Source organism: Artibeus jamaicensis, unplaced genomic scaffold (assembly GCF_021234435.1).
Source record: "Artibeus jamaicensis isolate MK-2021 breed Jamaican fruit bat unplaced genomic scaffold, CSHL_Jam_final scaffold_1689, whole genome shotgun sequence".
Taxonomy (NCBI): domain Eukaryota; kingdom Metazoa; phylum Chordata; class Mammalia; order Chiroptera; family Phyllostomidae; genus Artibeus; species Artibeus jamaicensis.
In genome coordinates, this window is record NW_026522029.1 from 4,469,321 (window position 1) to 4,489,219 (window position 19,899).

Here is a 19,899-nt window from a genome sequence, read left to right on the forward strand (position 1 = left end):
GTTAATAAGCACCCTTATTTCTCACAGGTTGAGTTCAGTATTAGTGACAAACAGAGGCCTGGACAGCAGATTGCAACCTGTGTACGACTTTTAGGTCGTAATTCTAACTCCAAGAGGCTCTTGGGTTATGTGGCAACTCTGAAGGATAATTTTGGATTTATTGAAACAGCCAATCATGATAAGGAAATCTTTTTCCATTACAGGTGAGGAATGCCTTTTTAGGGGCTTAGAGCCTACTATTCATTCTTTGGTTTTTGAAGTCAAAAACATTTAATATTGGGTGGCTACCTATGTTTTAATTGTAAATTTCAGACTGGTGAAAAGTTAGTCATCTACCTTTATATAGAGAACATGGGGCCAAAAGATGTAGAAAGGCCTGTACCTGCTTCGAAGGTTGGGCAGGAGCCTTTCTGCTTCAACGAAGGGTTACTGTTGCCCGTGTTGCTACCAGAGAGCTGTGTATGTGATTTGGTGTGGTGATGTAGCATAGAGTTACTTCGGTGGGCTCTTAGAACCAGACAGTTGGTGTCTGAATCCAGGCTCTGCCACTTACTACCTGTGTAACTTTTTTATCAAATGAAATTAACCTCCTAGTATTTTAGTTTTCTTATCTTGAAGCTGGGGATAATGGTACCTCTTCATTAGGTGTTTCTGGGGACTAAATAAGTCAGGATATATATTGTGCTTAAAACACTGTCTATCATAGGTAGGCACAAGACGAATGTTTTTGTGTGAGAAAGAAAGGCTGCTTCTTACTAGTATTTGTGGTCATTGCTTATTGAAATGTTCCTTTCTTTCCCATCTGCAGTGAGTTCTCTGGTGATATCGATAGCCTGGAACTGGGGGACATGGTGGAGTACAGTTTGTCCAAAGGCAAAGGCAACAAAGTCAGTGCAGAAAAAGTCAACAAAACACACTCGGGTAATTGATTCAGTCTGTGTCTTGGGTTGGGGAGGGACAGATCAGCCGTTCCAGATCAGTGGTTCTCCGGTGTGATCCTCAGATTCAGCAGTATCGCCTGCCCACTTTTTAGAAATACAGGTTCTCTGAGCCTACCCCAGCCCTCCTGGAACTCTGGGGATGGGCAGTGTGTTCTCAGAAATTCTTCAGGTGATTCTGATGTTCTCCTACACTGGTTTAAGAACCACTGTTCTGTGTATTTTAGGTTATTTGCTTTATTTTCTTCAATTCATTTATCTCCTTTTTAAAAAAATAACCCCAAGATATAAATCTCCATGGTGTTGGGGAGAGGGCCATTCCTCTAGAAGACTGTTTTGGAGAAGATTGACTCTAAATGTGAAAAGTAATGGGAACTTAAGTAAATCATTGATATTTAGCATCTCCAACTCTTAAAAAACCTGCAACTTAACTTTTGGCTTTTAGCCAAACTCCCCAAATAACACTTTCTCAGCCAAGAAATGTTCATTTCAATTCAATAAATATCTCAAGTGCATGTTGTGTTTTGGGTACTGGAGGCAGAGCAGTGAGGAAATCAGCAGGTTCCTTCCTTCGATGAGGGCTTTTCTCTTTCTGTTTTTGTTTTGTATATATATATATATATATATATATATATTTTTTTTTTTTTTTTTTAAGTAGAGAATACAAGCAAACAGGATGAGTAAAAATGTGTGTAGTATGTTTAGAAAAATAGCAATGCATATTATTAAGATAAAATAAATCAGGAAATATAAAAATATTGGGGTTACCATCTTAGGGACCAGAGAAGGCCTCACTAAAATGACGACATTTTAGTCACCTGGAAAAGACAAGAGGGCAAGACACGTTTTATGTATGATTGCCATCAGACCTCGATTATTGAACAAACTTTGGGTCTTGATTCTCCACCTGACAGCCCACAAGCTGATGCCTGTATGATCAGTCACGTGTCTCTGGGTCAATAAAGGAGATTGGGTTTTTAAACAAAATGCCTCTCTAACAGTTTTCTGGAATGAATTAAGTTCCAGAACCAAGGCTCCACTATACTTCTTCATTCCTTTTACAAATTAGGTTTATTGTAATGGTAGTTTAGAAGTAAATAATAACCTCCTGTTAGCATTTGTTGTGATGATTTTGCTTTCTTTCCTGTGGGATAGAGTTTAAATAAAATTGTTGAGTGAGGTATACAAACTTGTTTTGTAGTGAATGGCATTACTGAAGAAGCTGATCCTACTATCTACTCGGGTAAAGTTATTCGCCCCTTGAGGAGTGTCGATCCAACACAGACTGAGTACCAAGGAATGATTGAGATTGTGGACGAAGGTAAGAGCATCCCTCCTAGATTGTTTGAAATTTGCCTTAACTCAGATGAGCGTTTTGAAGATTTTAAAATATGAAGGTTTTTGTTGCAGTTGATTTCAAATCCCTTAAAAACTTAATGAAGGAAATAAGACTTTCTTTCCCATGCTTGGTTTTTATTTTTATACCCCTCGGAAATGAAATCAGCCTGGATTTAAGCAGTGAACAAACGATTACTGTGTGAGCACATGACTGCTAATGTGCACAGCTAACGAGTTATATTAAATAGACTGGGAACAAAATCTCACACTAATGCAGTTATCATGTTATAACCAAATATTCACAATTAGCTGGTTTTCGTACAACTTTATAGTTTTTCTCTATTCACTGGTTGTTTGCATTAGTATTAACAAATTTTCCTAGTTAACCATTTGTTTCTATAAACACTTTTGATTCCTGTTGAAAGTTCACTATATCTATTCCTTAACAGCTAAGGTTCCATGGGGATTCTACAAATTACTTGTCTGTAGGCCAAAGCTCCCTATATTTTGCATTTTCTGCTTGTTTTTCTCCGCATCATCAGTAACTCCCAGAGTTCTGGTGCCCCCTCACCACCAACAGCTACCACCCAAAAGACCAACTACACATAAGATAAGTTTGCAGTAAAAGCGGTAGTGGGTAAAGCTGTGTAATTAGGATAACAAAATTGCCGTAATAATTGGGTTGAAGAGAGGGTTTAAAATTCAAGTAATGATGACAATTTGGCTCACAAACAGTAAATCTTGTCTAGGGGTCAGAGAGAACATAGGGTGAGGAAGAGCATGACATTTGTTAGAAAGCAGTGAATTATTACATGTTCCTTTACCTTGTGGGGCTCTTAGGAATTTCTGCTTTACGTAGGTCTAGTACACCACTGCACACACCTCTCCAAACATGGGTTAATTTTATAGCAAACCAGTCTTTCAAACGAGTGCCACAGTGACCTAAAAGGGCCTTGGGGATCCCAGCACCTAACTTTAACTCATGAGGTCATATTAAGTTGCCCTTCTCCCCCACCTCTATTCTTACTTTTTTTTGTATTCCCAACCCCTCGATCCACTTAATCTTCAACCCTAGATATAGGATATATTTGGAAGTAAGGGTTTTGAGGAAAAGGAATCTTTTCTGAAATATCAAGTCTAGAGTTGTCCAAGATTTGACAGGTTACATTTTCCCACTTGGTGGTGAGAACAGCTCTTTATTTAGGAGTACAGCTGTAACTCAGGATAAGACCATGAGCTTTGGGGTTTGGAGACCTAGATCTGAAAGTCAGCTCTTCCACTTCTCGCTTGTAACTTCGGTCTTCCCTAGCTCAGCTTCAAGTCTGCAGGCCGGCACTCAGTCCACCAAGCCGCACCAGCCAGGGCTCTAGTATTTAATGTATGGTAGTTAGTGTTACCACTGCTCTATCAGACCAACTGTCTAATCCTTCTGCATGACTTCATCTGTTGGAAGTAGCTCCTTAAATTTTGTGGTTCCTCTATGTTTGAAAATTCTTACCTCCAAAATCAATAGAATGGTTAAATGGATTTGCAGTTCTGAAGCTTCTTCTTGCACCTGATTTTTTTTTTCTCCTTTTCTCCATCTTCATTGGTTCGGTGGATTGAGCATCCAGGTGAATTTAGCCGAGTTTCTATTCATAACCTGCATAGGCCTCCAGCCAGCTTTTTACTCAGGAGCAGACATCAGCAAGTACGGTGGCTTGCTTTTAGATAGTTCTTTTGAAACATAGCCCTGACCACTTGTTTACATATGAGGTGGGCAAAAATAAGTTTACAGTTGTGAGTGTGCAAACCAAAGCTTATGGTATTACTTACTCATTTGTTACTGTATTTTCTATGCAGACGGCTGTAAACTTTTGCCTGCCCATGTCTTTGGTTGCTTTCTGACCACAGCAGCGCAGTGGAGTAGTTGTGACAAAGACAGGATGGCCTGTAGGCCTAAAATATTGACTGTTAGCTCTTTAAGGGGAAGTGTGCTGAGCCCTGACTTAGGAGAAAGGTGCCTGTTGGTTTGAGGGAACCACAATCAGAACAGAGAATGGGGGTGAGATGGCAAAGAACTGCATTCGTGTTGTCTTTGCCTGCACTTGGCTTATTGTTTCATGCCCAGTTGGTGTGGGTCAGAAATATTTTTGACCAGTGGGCTCATATTGTGAACTTGAGAAAAAGTTAGTTAGTAGGTCATATTAGCAACCCATAGTGCTTAAAAAGACCAGATACTTAGGTAATGAGATTGTGAGCAATAGTGTTATTTTTAATTTTATAAATATTATTTAAAGCTCTTCATTAGCTATTATGACTACAGGTTTTGTTTGTTTTCACTGTAGTATTTAGCACTTAGGATTTCATTGAAGCTTGAAAGTAGAATGTCAGGTGTAAAAATACATATATTTTTAGGGAACTTAAGACATTTTTAGCAACTTACTAGGATCATCAACAGAGGGCTTTTGTGAAATACTAGCTTTTAGTCTTTGTACCCTTTTCTTCTTACAGGGGATATGAAAGGCGAGGTCTATCCGTTTGGCATAGTTGGAATGGCCAACAAAGGGGATTGCCTGCAGAAAGGGGAGAGTGTCAAATTCCAATTGTGTGTCCTGGGCCAAAACGCACAGACTATGGCCTACAACATCACACCTCTGCGTAGGGCCACTGTGGAGTGTGTGAAAGATCAGGTAAGCGGTGTATCTCTGGGTCTGAATTCCAGCCTTTTATAAGTTGGTAATAAGCAGACAGTAACCAAAACCTGAGTTTTTTCAGCCCAGGTTGGAATTGTCAACCATTTACTTAGTTTTTATTTCCACTTTACCATTTTCTCAGTGATTTGAGGTGACTTATAAAAACATGAAGAGGCGCTGGCTGGTGTAGCTCAGTGGATTAAGCCCAGGCCTGCAAACCACACGATCATGGTTCCATTCCCAGTCAGGGCACATGCCTGGGTTGCAGGTCAGTTCCCAGTGGGGGACACATGAGAGGCAACCATACATTGATATTTCTCTCCTTTCCTTCCTCTTTAAAAATGAATTAAAATCTTTTAAAAATTACTATATATTTTTTAAAAACATGAAGAACATCAGTGATGTTGACAACTGACATTCCACGATGGGGCAAATAGTGAGATTTTCAGACTAGAAACACTGTAAAATTTTGTACATTTTAAACCTCAGAGTTGCTTCTATACACCACACAAAGAAAGAAACCGTGTGTAAGAGTGTTCATGAGACAAGCTTAAGGCAGTCAAAGCTATTCCTGGTACTTAGATCTCAAGAAAGTCCCTGTGAGTCCTCAGAACATTTTCTTTTTCTTTTCTCTTTTTTTAAAAATTTAATTCTTTATTTTTTTAAGATTTTATTTATATATCTTTAGAGGGGAAGGGAAGGAGAAAGGGAGAGAGGTATCAATGTATGATTACCTCTCATGTTTACTCTGCTGGGAACTGGCCTGCAACTCAGGTATGTGCCCTGACTGGGAATCGAACTGCGACTATCTGGTTCACAGGCCCAGGCTTAATCCACTGAGTTACACCAGCCAGGTCCATCAGCACATTTTCTTGATGTCAGTACTGTGAATACAGTATTTGTATGGCTATTTTTTATAATATCATAAACCACCTTAATAATTCCGGAAGGGATCAAAATCATGCATATGTTTATGTAACAGTTCCTTAATGATTTTATGTAATTCAAAAATTTAGTTCATATAGTAGATGAAGGCACCAGGTATCCTTTATTTGTTTCAGCCAGGCTTTTTTATTTTTTTATTTTTTTTTTATATTCCAGTTTGGTTTCATTAACTATGAAGTAGGAGATAGCAAGAAGCTCTTTTTCCATGTGAAAGAAGTTCAGGATGGCGTTGAGCTACAGGCTGGAGATGAGGTGGAATTCTCAGTGATTCTTAATCAGCGCACTGGCAAGTGCAGCGCGTGTAATGTTTGGCGGGTCTGGTGAGTTCCTGCTGTCGGATTGGTAGTGTCCCTGACCTGTCTCTTGTGATCTCTGCTTCACCGCATTTCTTCTCTTTTCCATGTGTTTTTTCATCCTCTTCTGCCACTCTGGTTATTGCTTGATATTTCCTATGTCTTTCACCTCTAGTCTTCATTGTGTAAACTCTTACTCTCATAAATCTGGCCTGGTGAAATATTAATTGGGCACTTGCTACATGATACATCCTAAATGTAAAAAGATTGTGTAGTCCTTGTTCTTAAAAGATTCTACTTATCTCTTTTTTTTTTTTTCTTTAATCCCCCCTCTCTAAGCCACTTCTAGGTTATGTGGTGCTTAAAAGTCTCGTTTTACAGTTTAGCAATTCTGGCTCTGTGCATTTTTTGGCTTTTTTTTTTTGATGAGGTGTTATAAAGACTTTATTGTTTTTGTTTTTGCTTTTTGGCTTTAAAAAAAAGTAGTAACATTGTTACTATGCAAGGAGCTGGCAGTCTCTGAAAATATTTCTTTGTGTTTAACTCTTCCAAGGTTTTTCACCCTCACTACCCTGTTTTATGTTGTCTGTGGGCCAATCTAGGGATGACCCTCGCCCAGATGATTCTTCCAGCTCCTGTGCAGTAGTCAGCCTCGAGTTGGGAGTAAAAACACAAAACTTGTCTGTCCTGTCTTGCTAGCTGGCTGGCTAAATGAGGCAAGAGTGCCCCCTCATTAAAACTGAGTCATTTGGATAGTTCTGTGGAAAACACGCTCCTGTGAGTACTTGCTTTCTTCCCACCGAGTGTTGCTGCTTCTCTTTTCTTGACTGTGTTACAGTGAGGGCCCCAAGGCCGTTGCAGCTCCACGGCCTGACAGGCTGGTCAATCGCTTGAAGAACATCACCCTGGACGATGCCAGTGCTCCTCGCCTAATGGTTCTTCGTCAGCCAAGGGGACCAGATAACTCAATGGTATGACGGCATACAAGGTTTCGGGGGCCGGGGGTAGCACTGACAGACCAGCATAATAAATACTTGAGGACCTAGTTCCACATATCTCAGAGAGCTTATTAATGAGGAACATCAAGTGTTGCTTTGTAACCAGTTGGGAGTCCCCACACATTGATGCAGCCCCCAGCAGAATGGTTGCTTACCTTTAAGAAGCACATTCCTTGGCTTTCATGATACTTTGAACAAAGTTTTAGGTAATAGATCAAGAGGGTTTACTTTAGATTTCCTCTGGGAAAGAATTGATAATGGTTAAGGCGATTAAAAGCAATGCTTTTGTAGTGTATTTTGGAATTGTGAATGGGCTGTGATTATCATACACTCAGGTCATTAACTGCAGTTTTACTTTTTCACAGGGATTTGGTGCAGAAAGAAAGATCCGTCAGGCTGGTGTCATTGACTAACCACATCCACAAAGCACATCATTAATCTGCTATGATCAAGCTGGGGGGATTCTGGTGAAGGGTCTGAATATCTCCCTCTTCATCCCTCCCCAAAATCTGGAATACTTATTCTGTTGAGCTATTACACCAATTTTAACACCTTCCTTGTGTTATGTTTAAAAAAAATAAATAAATTTAAGAAAACCATTTTAAAATTATGCACAGTTGCAGCCTGGAAAACTTAAGGTGGCGCCTTGTAGTATCAATTTTAGGAGCTTTATTTGGTGCATATAACGCAACTGGTAACTGCAAAATCCACTTTGCCCGTGTTAAGTGAAAAATAATAGACTGTTACCTTGTTGACCCTATGAAATTCTGCACTTGATATTTAGTATATACTCTACCTTCATTACTCTGGCAAGGTGTCCTGCCTTAGCACTCAGTTGCATTCTTTATCTTTTCTTCCTTGTTCATTATGCTTTAATTCTGAGGACCATATGAGGGTAGACTATATTAATTGCAAAAATTTGTATAGGCAAACCATTTCCTTAAGTTGATGGCCAAATGTTAAAGTGTTATTTTTCATATCATTTATAATCTTGTCACAGTCCACTTAATGAAAGTTTCGTTAGATTTCAATGAAAATTATCTTCCAGAGTAGTTTTTTTTTCCCCTGGGATGGGGTGGGGAGGGTAAATTTACTACAATTAGTATGTATGGTGCAGAATTTCATGCAAATGAGGTGTGCCAGGAGTGTGATAATTTAAACGTATTTAAACAAAGACGAATGCACAAATTCGCTGCTGCTTAGATCACTGCAGCTTCTAGGACCCAGTTTCTTTTACTGATTTAAAACAAAACAAAAAAAATAAAAAAGTTGTGCCTGAAATGAATCTTGTTTTTTTTTTTTTATAAGTAACCACCTGGTTCCTGTGTCCTGTAAAATACAGGCACTTGACCCTTGGTGTAGCTTCTATTCCACTTTATATCACGGAAATGGATTGGTCTGATTTCTTGGCCGTCATCTTTAATTGGCCACGTACAGGGTCCCTGGCCAGTGGACTGAAGGCTTTGTCTAAGATGACAAGGGTCAGCTCAGGGGATGTGGGGGAGGGCGCTTTTATCTTCCCCGTTGTCGTTTGAGGTTTTGATCTTCTCTGGGTAAAGAGGCCATTTATCTTTGTAAACACAAAACATTTTTGCTTTCTCCAGTTTTCTGTTATTGGCGAAAGAATGGAAGCGAATAAAGTTTTACTGATTTTTGAGACACCAGCACCGAGCGCTTTCATTATTGAAACGTCCGGAGCGGGAGGGGCGGGTCTGGGTGTGGCCAGCCACTTGCCTCCTGGTTTGGGGCCCACGTGGCTGGGGCGGGGACAGGGCGCCTGGGGCGCCGACTGATTACGTAGCGGGCGGGGCCGGAAGTGCCGCTCCCTGGTGGGGGCTGTTCATGGCGGTTCCGGGGTCTCCAACATTTTTCCGGGTGGTGGCTGTAAATCCGTTCGCAGCGGAGGCACCAGGGCTGGAGGTAAGGCTGTGGCGTGTGGCGTGTGTCGCATTGGGCTTTGGACCGTACAGGCGTCTAGTTGCCGGGAATCCAGCGGAATTTGCGAGCTGGAGACAAAGGCCCTGGGCGGGGGTCCTTGGGTTTGAGTCCAGCAAAGATCTTTGGAGACAGGCTGGGGAACCTGAAGAGGGGGCGGCCTGAAGGCAGCCCCCCAGAACTGAGAAGCTTGGCGGGAGGAGCAGGAAGGGGGGATTGCCTTTACCTTAGGCCGAGGGCGGGGCCCAAAGAGTGCTGAAAAATAGATGAGGGTGGCAGTAGCTAGAAGACTGTAATTAAGAATTCGGAGACCCGCAATAACTTGTGTGTTTGCATTCCCGAATCACTCTGAGAACCAAGTGAAGAGTCACATGTATGGAACAGACACGTTTCCAACTCTGGCTTTCCTTACTACTGATGTACTCTGAAGTACTGTAGTGGTGTCTCGCCAATTAACTGTAACTGCTGCTTTCCCACAGGTTCTTGCTGGTGTGAAATGACTGAGTACAAACTGGTGGTGGTTGGAGCAGGTGGTGTTGGGAAAAGCGCACTGACAATCCAGCTAATCCAGAACCACTTTGTAGATGAATATGACCCCACCATAGAGGTGAGGCCCGGGGGTAGTCTGCTGACCCTGCCCTTTCCGTCTCCCCTCACCCCTACCTTCTAGCTCGTCTTTAGCTGAGAGAAAGCGGAAAGTTATTTTGGGTAGTGCGTTCATTAATACAATAAATAAAGCAAGCTTTCCATGTTTGTGGAGAAGAGTTCATTTTTATGAGCTGCTGCTGATTTTCTAAAAAGTCCACAGTTTTTAACGGTTCTGTAAACTTGCAAAGTCAATGTTGAACTCATTTTTTTCTTCATATGTGACAGCTCTATTTTTAAAAAAATACACAGGCCATAGGTAGAGCAGCTGTCTGAATAACATACAAGGATGGAGATAAAGGATTCGGAGACTGGGGTGTTCTACAGTTATAATTTCTTAGCTTGGTGAAGCTGCAGAGACCGTGGGTTGGCGTAGAGAGAATGTGAGATCTTGAGTGGCTGTGCCTAGGATTTCAGTCCTGTTTGCAGGTTCTTTGGTTATGGGATAGTGAGTAAATCACTTAATCTCTCTGAGCCCTGTTTTTTCTCCATCTATTAAATTACTGTTAGGAAGCATGTCCAACCTCCCTTCACACAGGGATGATGTGAAAAATCAAATGTGTTTAAACTTTTTGTGAATGGTAAAACCCTGGATAAAAAGTACTTATTTAAAGATCCTGTTGTTTTCATGGGAGTTCATGTTACAGATTGGTGTCAGTGAATGGCAAAAACTGTTAAATAAAAGGCCTCGTCGTTTATTCAATTTAGAAATGTGTAACTATTTATTTGTTTTTTATTTTTAAAGAGAGAAACATCAATTTTTTGTTTTACTTATTTATGCATTCATTGGTTGAGTCTTGTATGTGCCCTGAGCAGGGATCAAACCCATAACCTTGGCATATCGGGGCTGTGCTCTGACCAACTGAGCTACCCAGCCAGGGCCTAAAAAGTGTAACTCTAGAGATTATTTTGTTTTAATCCACACCCTGGTCTTCTGACCGCCCAGCTACTGAGTGTTTAATGCAAGCTAACTCTAATATAGCCATTTTTAAAAATTATTCATTAGTTCTTTGCAAAAATTTTTTATTTCAGGCATAGCAGCTTTAGTATTAATAGTTAGAACCATTTAATCTTCTTCAGAGTTTTAGTTATATGGGTAATTTCCATATAGTAAAATACATAAACGATACATATGCAGCTTAGTGACTTTTTAAATTTGTATACACTTACGTAATAACCACCACTCAGATACTGTTTTCTCCTATGCCCAGAGAGTTTTCAAATGCCCTTTCCAGTCAGTAACTCCTTCACCCTGCTGGGAAATGACCACTTCTGACCTCTGTTCTAAAACAGCTTGACTAAAACCTACCTTTTCAATTTGTATTTTGCTCATCTCCTTAAGTAAGACACTTAACACTCTCTTAAGAAGTTTTGGTGGTGCGAGATCCGAGATCCGTTAGTTTAAAGGACAGCCCAAGAACTCACCAATCGATGGGCTGGGAAACTAGGCGAAATTCTATCTCTGGAGCCAGATCTTTTACTAAGTGTGACGAGGTGTTTTTGTTTTGTTAATTTGACTTGAATTCCCAGAACACAAGTGTTAAAATGTAAGTAAAATTTTTGCCTTCGAGCTAAATTGAAAATACTTTTTATATGATTGTCCATCTGTCTCTCTGAGGATTTATGTCTCTACCTTCTTTGTAACTTTTAGGAAATTGATGGAGGGATATTGCCCAAAGGTACAATCTGTGATGATGAGAAAAATATTTTGATATTATGACCTTCTCTGAAATAAAAAGTATTTGTATGTTTAATTGTAAACACAAGTGACACTGTAACCAGGAGCAGGTTATAAATAGTGGAGATATGTTTAGAATTTTAAATGTACAGTAAACACTCAAATATGAAAAGTTCAGTTCATACCTCAGTAAAATACACTGTGAGTAATCTCTAGTCCAGCTGCAATACAGCTGCCTTTTGAATTTCTACCTTTTTTTCATCTTTTCCAGGAACAGAGTGTTCACACTTTCCTTTCTGCAGGCGTACAGGATTGAGGGCTTTTTTCCTAGGAAGACGTTAATTACTTCCTGTTTGTGATTATATATTAGCAGTTTGAGGGACAAACCAGAGAGACAGAATAGACTTGAGTAGGAGCTTATTTAACCTTGGCGATACCATTGCGTTCCCTGTGGTTTTTAGTAAAAGTGGAATCTCCCTCTCACCCTCCCACGCCCTCCCCCCCAGGATTCTTACCGAAAACAGGTGGTTATAGATGGTGAAACCTGTCTGCTGGACATACTGGACACAGCTGGACAAGAGGAGTACAGTGCCATGCGAGACCAGTACATGAGGACAGGCGAAGGCTTCCTCTGTGTATTTGCCATCAATAATAGCAAGTCATTCGCAGATATTAACCTGTACAGGTACCAGGAGCATTACTTTTTTCTGAAAGGATGGTCTTTAAGTGTGTTCTGCGGCTTTGCCGGAGTGGGGCGGGGGGGTGCGATGCCACGCTGGGAAAGATACAGCTTTTTTTTAATTTCGAGAGGGGATAGTTTTAGGTTGTTTGTTGGACATTGAGAATCTGGGGTTATTACTGAGAGTTAATGCTGGAATTTCTTTTATGTAATGTCATATGGCTAGAATGTGTGATAGTTTATCAGTGAAGCTTGCTCTAGTGAGGGTGATTCAGAACTAGAGGGGTTATTAGGTCACAAAGGAATTTCAGAGGGGCAGACACGGGAGAGCCGTTCGTTCTTCAGTAGATCGTAGAGATGAAGATAAGAAGGAACAAATGGGGGGTTACATAAAGTGGGAAGAGCAACATTCTGATCTTACAGAATCAAAAACAGAGTCCAGAAGGTGCTTCATCAGGTGTTTGGAGACTTGACTATTGACTAGTAGCAGAGCCAGGACCAAAAATTCAGGGCTCCTTTTCTTAGCTCCGTGTGCTTTCAGCAGAAGACGAAACGGTTCAGAATACAGATGCCTGGGTCGAAACTTGGCTCCATCATCTGTTAGCCCTGGTACTTTGGGGCAGACTGCTAAATCTGTGTGTCTCAGTTTCCTCGTCCATAATTTGAAGATTATAGCACCTTCCAAGAGTTGTGAAAATTAAATGAATTAATGAATATGTAAATCGCTCAGAACAGTGCCCTCCACCTAGTGAAGCCTGTGCTAGTATTCGGCCGACAGCACTGGGTGCTGACTTATGCCCATCCAGGCTCCCAGAGTTCAAAACCGAATTCAGAGTGTGTGTGTTTGTCTCTCCTAAGCCTGCTGCACTTTGCAAGTACCTATTTTCTGGATTTCTAGAAGTAATTTTTTTTTTAGGCTTTTTAAAAATTTTCTTTTAGATTTTACTTATTTATTTTTAGAGAGTGAGAAAGGGAGGGAGAAAGAGAGGGAGAGAAACATCAATGTGTGGTTGCCTCTCACATGCCCCCCACTGGGGCCTGGCCCCAGGCACACACCCTGACTGGGAATCGAACCAAACCTTTGGTTTGCAGGCTGGCAGTCAGGCCACTGGGCCACACCAGCCAGAGCCAGGCTGTCTTCTAGTGTCCCTTAACATAGGTTACTGCCGTCATCCCCCAGTGTAGTGTGTTTCCGGCACGTGACTTTATATGGAATCTGTTCGGTAGAGTAGAAGGCAGCGCTGTGCAGTATTTGGTTATTTTATCTAATTAAAACTTTTTCAAAAGTGAAAAATTGGTTTCTTGGCCGTATCAGGCACTGACTTTTTCAGTGTTTAGTCGCGCCATGTGACTCGTGGGTGTCGTTGGACAGCAAGGACGCAGAACATCTCCATCGTTGTGAGAAGTTCCATTGGGCAGTCTTGGTCGAGGGCATCTGAGCATTATTTTCCCGGCTGCTCTGGGGTGCGTCTCAAATGTCACCAAAGCGGGTGCCGTCCCTGTTGAGAGTTCCAGGTCCTTCAGACCCCCTTTAGTAAGAGCAGTTCTGAGGTTTTTCTTTCGTATCTTGGACTCCCAACTCTAATTTTGTTTGAAGGAAACACGGGGACACCGCCTGCTGAGAGAGTAGATAAATACCGTCACTCTCAAGGGAAGCTCAAAAGGTCACTTTATTTTTTGTACTTTGGACCTTAATCTAGAGCAGGGGTGCCAAACTCATTTTCATCAGGGGCCACCTCAGCCTCACAGTTGCCTTCAAAGGGCTGAAATAATTTTAGGACTGTATAAATGTAACTATTCCTTAATTGTGAAGGGGTTGAAATTACATTCAGCCCTTTGAAGGCAACCACGAGGCCGATGTGGCCCCTGATGAAAATGAGTTTGGCACCTCTGATCTAGAGGGTGATTCAGCGTTGCCAGTTAGAGTCAGAGCCAAGTTCTTTGGAAAACCACGGAGCCTGACGGGGGGCATGTATCAAGGTGGATGAAGCATCCATCTCCACTAGAAGGTGAACTGGGACTTGGCATTCCTGTGGCTGCTGAATCAGTGTAGACCAGCCTTACTATGCATGCAAGGTCTTTCATAAGTAGTAGGAGGGAAAGTGCAACTCACTAGTAGATGTTAAGAGGACTAGATTAAATTTGCTAGATTCCTTTTTGCTCTGGCTGTTTATTCCTTCCAAAAAAGCTTATTCTTATAATATATTCCCCCTTTTAGAGAACAGATTAAGCGAGTCAAAGACTCCGATGATGTACCTATGGTGCTAGTGGGAAACAAGTGTGATTTGCCAACAAGAACAGTTGACACAAAACAAGCCCACGAACTGGCCAAGAGTTACGGGATCCCATTCATTGAAACCTCAGCCAAGACCAGACAGGTAGAGTACAGCTTCCAGCATCTGGCAAGTATTTGTTTCAAGGTTCAAGGCTGAGGAATCTGGCTGACTTTTCACTAGAGGTGTGATGCACATTCTTCATTGTTAGTAATAGTGTTCTTTTGTTGTTGTTTTTTTAGGATTTTATTTATTTTTAGAGAGAGAGGGAGAGAAGCATCCATGTGTGGTTGCCTCTCACTTGCCCCTTACTGGGGACCTGGCCCACAACTCAGGCAAGTGCCCTGACTGGGAATCAAACCAGCGACCCTTTGAGTCGCAGGCCAGCGCTCAGTCCACTGAGCCACACCAGCCAGGGCTGAGAGTGTTCTATTTTAATCTTTGGTTTGAACCGAAAGTGAACTTGTTCTCATTCTGCTGTGGAATTTTTACTCCCCCATTAGCATGCACAGCTATGACTAAATGAAGACCTTGATTAAAGATAAGCATTAGTCTTTTCTCTGTCAACCCCAGCCCCTGCGTAGGGTTTATGTTCTGTGGAACGGAATCGCTCAATCTGGTGGTTCTCTGTGCCCCACATCACCAATTTTCCTTTGCTTGGATGTTATTTTTGCAAAATGTGCCATTTGTATATCAGCCTGTTAATGTGATCCAAGAGGAATACTAAATTTAGTGTCCTCTTTCTAAACTACCCTATTTTTAAAGATGTTATTTCTTTTTAGAGAGAGGGGACGGGAGGGAGAGAGACGTTAATGTATGAGAGGTACGTCAATCCCTTGGCTCTTGCACACCCCCAGCTGGGGGCCTGGCCCGCAACCCAGGCACGTGCCCAGACTGGGAATGGAACTGGCAACCTTTCAGTTCAAGGGTCGGTGCTCTATCCATTGGACCAGACCAGCCAGGGCTAAACCACCTTATTTTGTCAGCTAACAATTTAATAATGGGAATTCTAAATCCACATAAAGAAGTGAGAGAGCTCTTACAACTTGGATTGTATCTGTTAGGCTGTCTTTATCATTTTCTTTCCTAGGGTGTCGAAGATGCCTTTTACACACTGGTGAGGGAAATACGCCAGTACCGAATGAAAAAACTCAGCAGCAGTGATGACGGGACCCAGGGTTGCATGGGGCTGCCCTGTGTGGTGATGTAACACGGTGAGCACGTGGTCTCCTGGCATAAATCAAGCCATGCGGAGGAGCATTGTTTTGCTGTTATCTTTTGTGTTGTTATTTGCCTGAGGATTTCTGCCCACTTACAACTATGAAATGTTTTCCTTTGGGTGCCTTTCCTGCGAGTACTGAGTTCTAAACTATTTTTAGAACATTTAATTACTTTACAGACATGGTTACATTTTCAGTAATATTAGACATAAGACATTGAGAAACCGTGTGAATACCACACTCTTGGCACCGACCAAGAGTTTGAAGAAGCACGACATCCACACTAGGTGCTCCTGACACAGTGTGTCTTTTTTCTCGTAGATACTTTAAAGTTCTAGCATCAGAGGAGAGCCATTGTCAAGGTAGGACAAGTTTGGAAGTGAAGAATAGATTATCATTCATGTTGATGGCTTCAGCTTGTTTCTCACACTCTTGAAGTGACACTTACACACACTTTCCATCTCCTTTCAGCTGCACTGACACCCTGGTCCCGACTTCCCTGGAGGAGAGAGAAGTATTCCTGTTGCTGTCTTCAGCCTCACGGAGAAGCCCCTGCCACTTCCCCAACTCTCAGTAGATCAGTACATCATTCTCTGTTTGAGAAGTTCTCAGAATAACTACCTCCTCACTTGGTTGTCTGACCGGAGAAATGAACCTTTTGTTACTACTCCCCAATATTTCTCCACTCTGGGTTCTTCCCAGGTACACCTCTGCCCCCCAGGTTTCTCATCTGATAAGCAGTTCACACTCTGAAACAGAACCAAGCTGTAGACGTTAAATTCTTTAGAAAACAATGTCTCAAGCTCTAATGTAGCAACTGCTGGAGAATTTTTTTCTTTTTACTGTTGAACTTGGAACTATATTGGTTTTTGGAGAAATGTCATAACTGTTTTGCTGAGAATATAGTTAATGTTGGTGTTTGGTTGTCTGTAACATTATCAGCTATATCTGTGAGCTGGCATCTGCTCTGTATTCGTCAGTGCAAAGGTGACTACAGACCTTTGAGTCTATCCTAGTCTTCTTGACTTTCATGCAGTGAAATCTGACTTTCACAATGAAGTGCCTTTTTCCTAGGAGTGGGTTGTGAACTCCCTTTACAACACTGCAGTGGAATGGATGTCTTGAAAACCGTTGTACACAACGGTGAATGTCTGAGGTATGAGTAGGGCTTGTCTACCTTTAAGAGAAAGATAATACATATCATTCTTTAAGGGAATGATAACAGATTCCATTTCTTACATTTGTGAAGTATGCTTTCCGGAGACCTGTTTTTAGGTTCTCCCAAGAGAAAGATGAAACTGGAAACAAGTATAAATAACTTCACTTAATTTTTACCTGTGCTCCACCTTTTTTTTTCTTTTTTCTTTTTGGAAGGTTACTACCTATCAGATGTAATTTGTTTTTTCTAGCTTACTGGTAATCTAATGTTCAGTGAACTTCCATTCGTATTTAAATTTGGGGTATATCAGAAAGCTCTACATTTGCAGGTGTGCAACATTGTAAAAATTTGATGCAGTTTCGATATTGTGGTCAGTGGTTTTCCACATTTTCAATGCATATTCTGGTTCTGGTATCTTAATGATGTATGTGTCCATAATTGCCCTTAGTCCCTCACCCACTGCAGTTTGATTACTTCACCCAAGTAAAGCATGGTGCTAAATGGACCGGGTCACCGTTTTGGAACTTGAGTGAGCCAGTTAGCATCACGGAGGGAGGTGTCTTCCCCATCTGCTCATTGCACCAGCAACCCCAGCTGGTAGCTTTGCCAGGTGTGGGCTGTTAGTCCTGCACAGAAGGAAGAGGCCAATTCACACAAGTCCTCCATCGTAACTGGGGAAGCTTGGTGTCATGAGGAGGACCAGCCTAGTGGTCTTTATAAATAATCTACACTCTCTTCAGCCCCATGGAAACTGAACGATGCCAATATTTTTTTCTTGTGTTTTTAAGGATGAGGGTACCTCAATTTTTTTTTAATCCCCACCAGAGAAGATTTATTGATTTTTAGGAAAAGTGAGGAAGAGAATAACGTCCATTGGGCACTTCCTGTACATCGAACTCGCAGTTTTCTGGTGCGTAGGGTGATGCTCCAACCACCTGAACCTTCTGGCCAGGGCTCAGATCAGTTTTTTTCTAAATTTTCTTTATTCAAGATGTTCTTGAAAGGTTTTAAAACAAAATGTTGAATAATTAGTCTGTGCATAAAAGATAATAAATGGAAATGCTGGGTTTGTTCAGAACAAGAAGCCGCCTTTGGATTAGAATTGCTGTTTGAGAAAGGCATGGAGACGGTGAATTGTTAGTTATGAGGATTTGGAGGCTTGACTTTTCCACATGCAAATAATATCCTGGTAATTCTAATGAAACAGACAACTTGATAAAACCTGGCCCAAAACGACCGCTTGCTGTCCTGGCCTGTTAGTATGTAAATGCTTGCCAGGGTCGTCCACCTTCTAACACGGATTTTCATGTACTGAGCACGCCCCACATTGCCTCTGCATGAACACAGATGAGGGGGAGGCGTCCGGGCTGCCAGGCGGAGAGCGGTGATCGCAGGGCTGTGGGCGGGTCTCCGCTGCTCGTGTCCCTGCTGCGTCCTGTCCCGTCTGTCGGGAGTATCACTCTTCCCAAGGCTGGATTGAAGCTTGTCATCTCAGTTGTCATCCTCGTGGTCTCCCGCATTTTCTTCTTGTCCATGTGACTGACAGTGTGATTTTTTCTGATGTCCAATTAGGGGGAAAGATGACTGATTTGGGGCCCTGTGCCCACTGCCCGAGTGTGAGTGTACCCGATGGTTTCTTCGGGTGTGTTGCGAGCACAGGCGTGTCTAAAGGGGCCAAAATTCAGACTCGAAAGTGTTCTTTTAATAGCGTCTTAAGCAGTTACATTTAGGTGTGAATTGTGGTGCATTGGAGTGGTAGCGTTAGAGCGGCATGCCGAATCGCTTCAGCCAGTGCGGTGCAAAAGGTGGTGTCCAGAGTGTGTTTGCAGTTGCTGAAAGTAATTCTGGTTTACCTCAAAATCCAAAAGTCTCTCTCCCCAAATCAAGTGCCTGGCCAGCTATCTTATAAACTACACGTCACTTTGGTTGTTTGTTTTTTAAAGGTTGTGTGTTCGAGAGTGCAAAGACGATGTTCTGTCTGAAGGCTGCTGTGCCTGGTCTGTTAAGTGCTGTACCTGCTCCCACCAGTGTGCTGTCGAATGTTACTTGGTGATGCGCTTTAGGAGTGTAATGGGTAAAATTATTCTCAATGTACATTCGAGTGGGGCCCACGTGTAGTTGTTCAGCATCCTTTAAACTGCTGTGAATTTTTTATCTTGACTTGAAAGCAAGAATAGAGAAACACTTTAAAGAGATACTCCCCCCCCATTCCAGAATTGGTGAGTGTGATCATCCTCTGCTGTACATTTACAGTCCTGAGCTCTTCTACGCAGGCAGCTACAACCAAGAACCAAAACGTGGTGCACTCAGCTTCTTGTAATTCATCTCTGCTAATAAATTGCAAGAAACAAGGGTAATTGAGTAGGGAAAATATTTTATTTGGGTAGTTTCCACAAATGAGGGACTGTAACTCCTCATACATTATTTCTCGTCTTGGCGGTGTGCCACGAAATTATTTTAAAGTGTTTCGTGTAAGAATTGTTTGAAAAGTGTTCTTATTATCAGAGTAGTTGTAGATATATTTCAAATATAACTGGCGATTTTTAAAAGCCTGAGTACTGACCTAAGAAGCAGTTGTGTGAATTCTGCCCTGGAGGGAGGGGACGATCTCAGCAGATGGTGTGTGACCTTCACGGGGCTGTGCCGTCACACGGGCAAAAAGGCCGGTGGACTGTGGGTTCTGCTGTTGAAACGGGAACCATCGGCCGCTTGGCCCTACATGGGAGGGCTGGGATTCCAGGTTGCCTATTGTATTGTAAGTTAATTCACCCTAATTTTTAAAATTGTGCTTGAATGTTTTTCTTTTTAAATGTTTAAACAATAAAAACTGGAAGTTCTTGGCTTGGTTATAATTTTTTTCCGCCGAAGTGCCTTCATTGAAAATATTCCAGACTTTGGGATGTAAGTTTTGGGCGGTGTCAGGAGACCTGAGTTCCTCTTTTTATCTCAGCATAAAATGTGTCAAAGCCTGCTTTACATGATTACTTGGAGATGATTCATTGCCCTGATTCATAGCTGCATCATGTTCTCTAATATTAATATGAAGTGATTGGAGCTGCCACTGGAAGTCCACCCCGCCCCCCCCTGCCCCTGCCCCCCGGTCTTTACGTTATTACATTGTAC

The 19,899-nt window shown here is 41.9% G+C and overlaps 2 protein-coding genes across 7 annotated transcripts in view; both read left to right on the top strand.

The window, feature by feature from the left end:
* The window catches only part of CSDE1 (cold shock domain containing E1), a 33,654-nt gene extending 24,803 nt beyond the window's left edge, over window positions 1-8,851 (top strand). For all 5 annotated transcript variants that reach the window (XM_053655882.1, XM_053655884.1, XM_037135073.2 and 2 more), the window contains 7 exons: window positions 28-203; window positions 809-921; window positions 2,140-2,259; window positions 4,770-4,948; window positions 6,053-6,216; window positions 7,028-7,160; window positions 7,553-8,851. In XM_053655882.1, the coding sequence (XP_053511857.1) occupies window positions 28-203; window positions 809-921; window positions 2,140-2,259; window positions 4,770-4,948; window positions 6,053-6,216; window positions 7,028-7,160; window positions 7,553-7,600 (933 nt within the window). In that variant the 3' untranslated portion in view covers window positions 7,601-8,851. The remainder of the gene's footprint in view (window positions 1-27; window positions 204-808; window positions 922-2,139; window positions 2,260-4,769; window positions 4,949-6,052; window positions 6,217-7,027; window positions 7,161-7,552) is intronic.
* Window positions 8,852-8,989: 138 nt separating this feature from the next.
* Window positions 8,990-19,617, top strand: NRAS (NRAS proto-oncogene, GTPase). 2 transcript variants are annotated; one of them, XM_037135084.2, is made up of 7 exons: window positions 8,990-9,107; window positions 9,602-9,729; window positions 11,952-12,130; window positions 14,343-14,502; window positions 15,488-15,611; window positions 15,939-15,979; window positions 16,089-19,617. In XM_037135084.2, exons 2-5 carry the CDS (start codon window positions 9,619-9,621, stop codon window positions 15,605-15,607), a joined length of 570 nt encoding a protein of 189 aa, XP_036990979.1. In that variant the 5' UTR covers window positions 8,990-9,107; window positions 9,602-9,618; the 3' UTR covers window positions 15,608-15,611; window positions 15,939-15,979; window positions 16,089-19,617. The 2 variants fall into 2 exon arrangements, with proteins under 2 accessions (XP_036990979.1, XP_036990980.1); XM_037135085.2 differs by lacking the exon at window positions 15,939-15,979.
* The last annotated feature ends 282 nt before the right edge of the window (window positions 19,618-19,899 follow it).

Excerpts from the sequence above, each read along its gene's own strand:
- NRAS (XM_037135084.2), top strand. The coding sequence starts at position 9,619 with ATGACTGAGTACAAACTGGTGGTGGTTGGAGCAGGTGGTGTTGGGAAA. Across the intron at positions 12,131-14,342 it reads GCAGATATTAACCTGTACAG|AGAACAGATTAAGCGAGTCA; the intron begins GTACCAGGAGCA and ends TCCCCCTTTTAG. Across the intron at positions 14,503-15,487 it reads CCTCAGCCAAGACCAGACAG|GGTGTCGAAGATGCCTTTTA; the intron begins GTAGAGTACAGC and ends TTTCTTTCCTAG.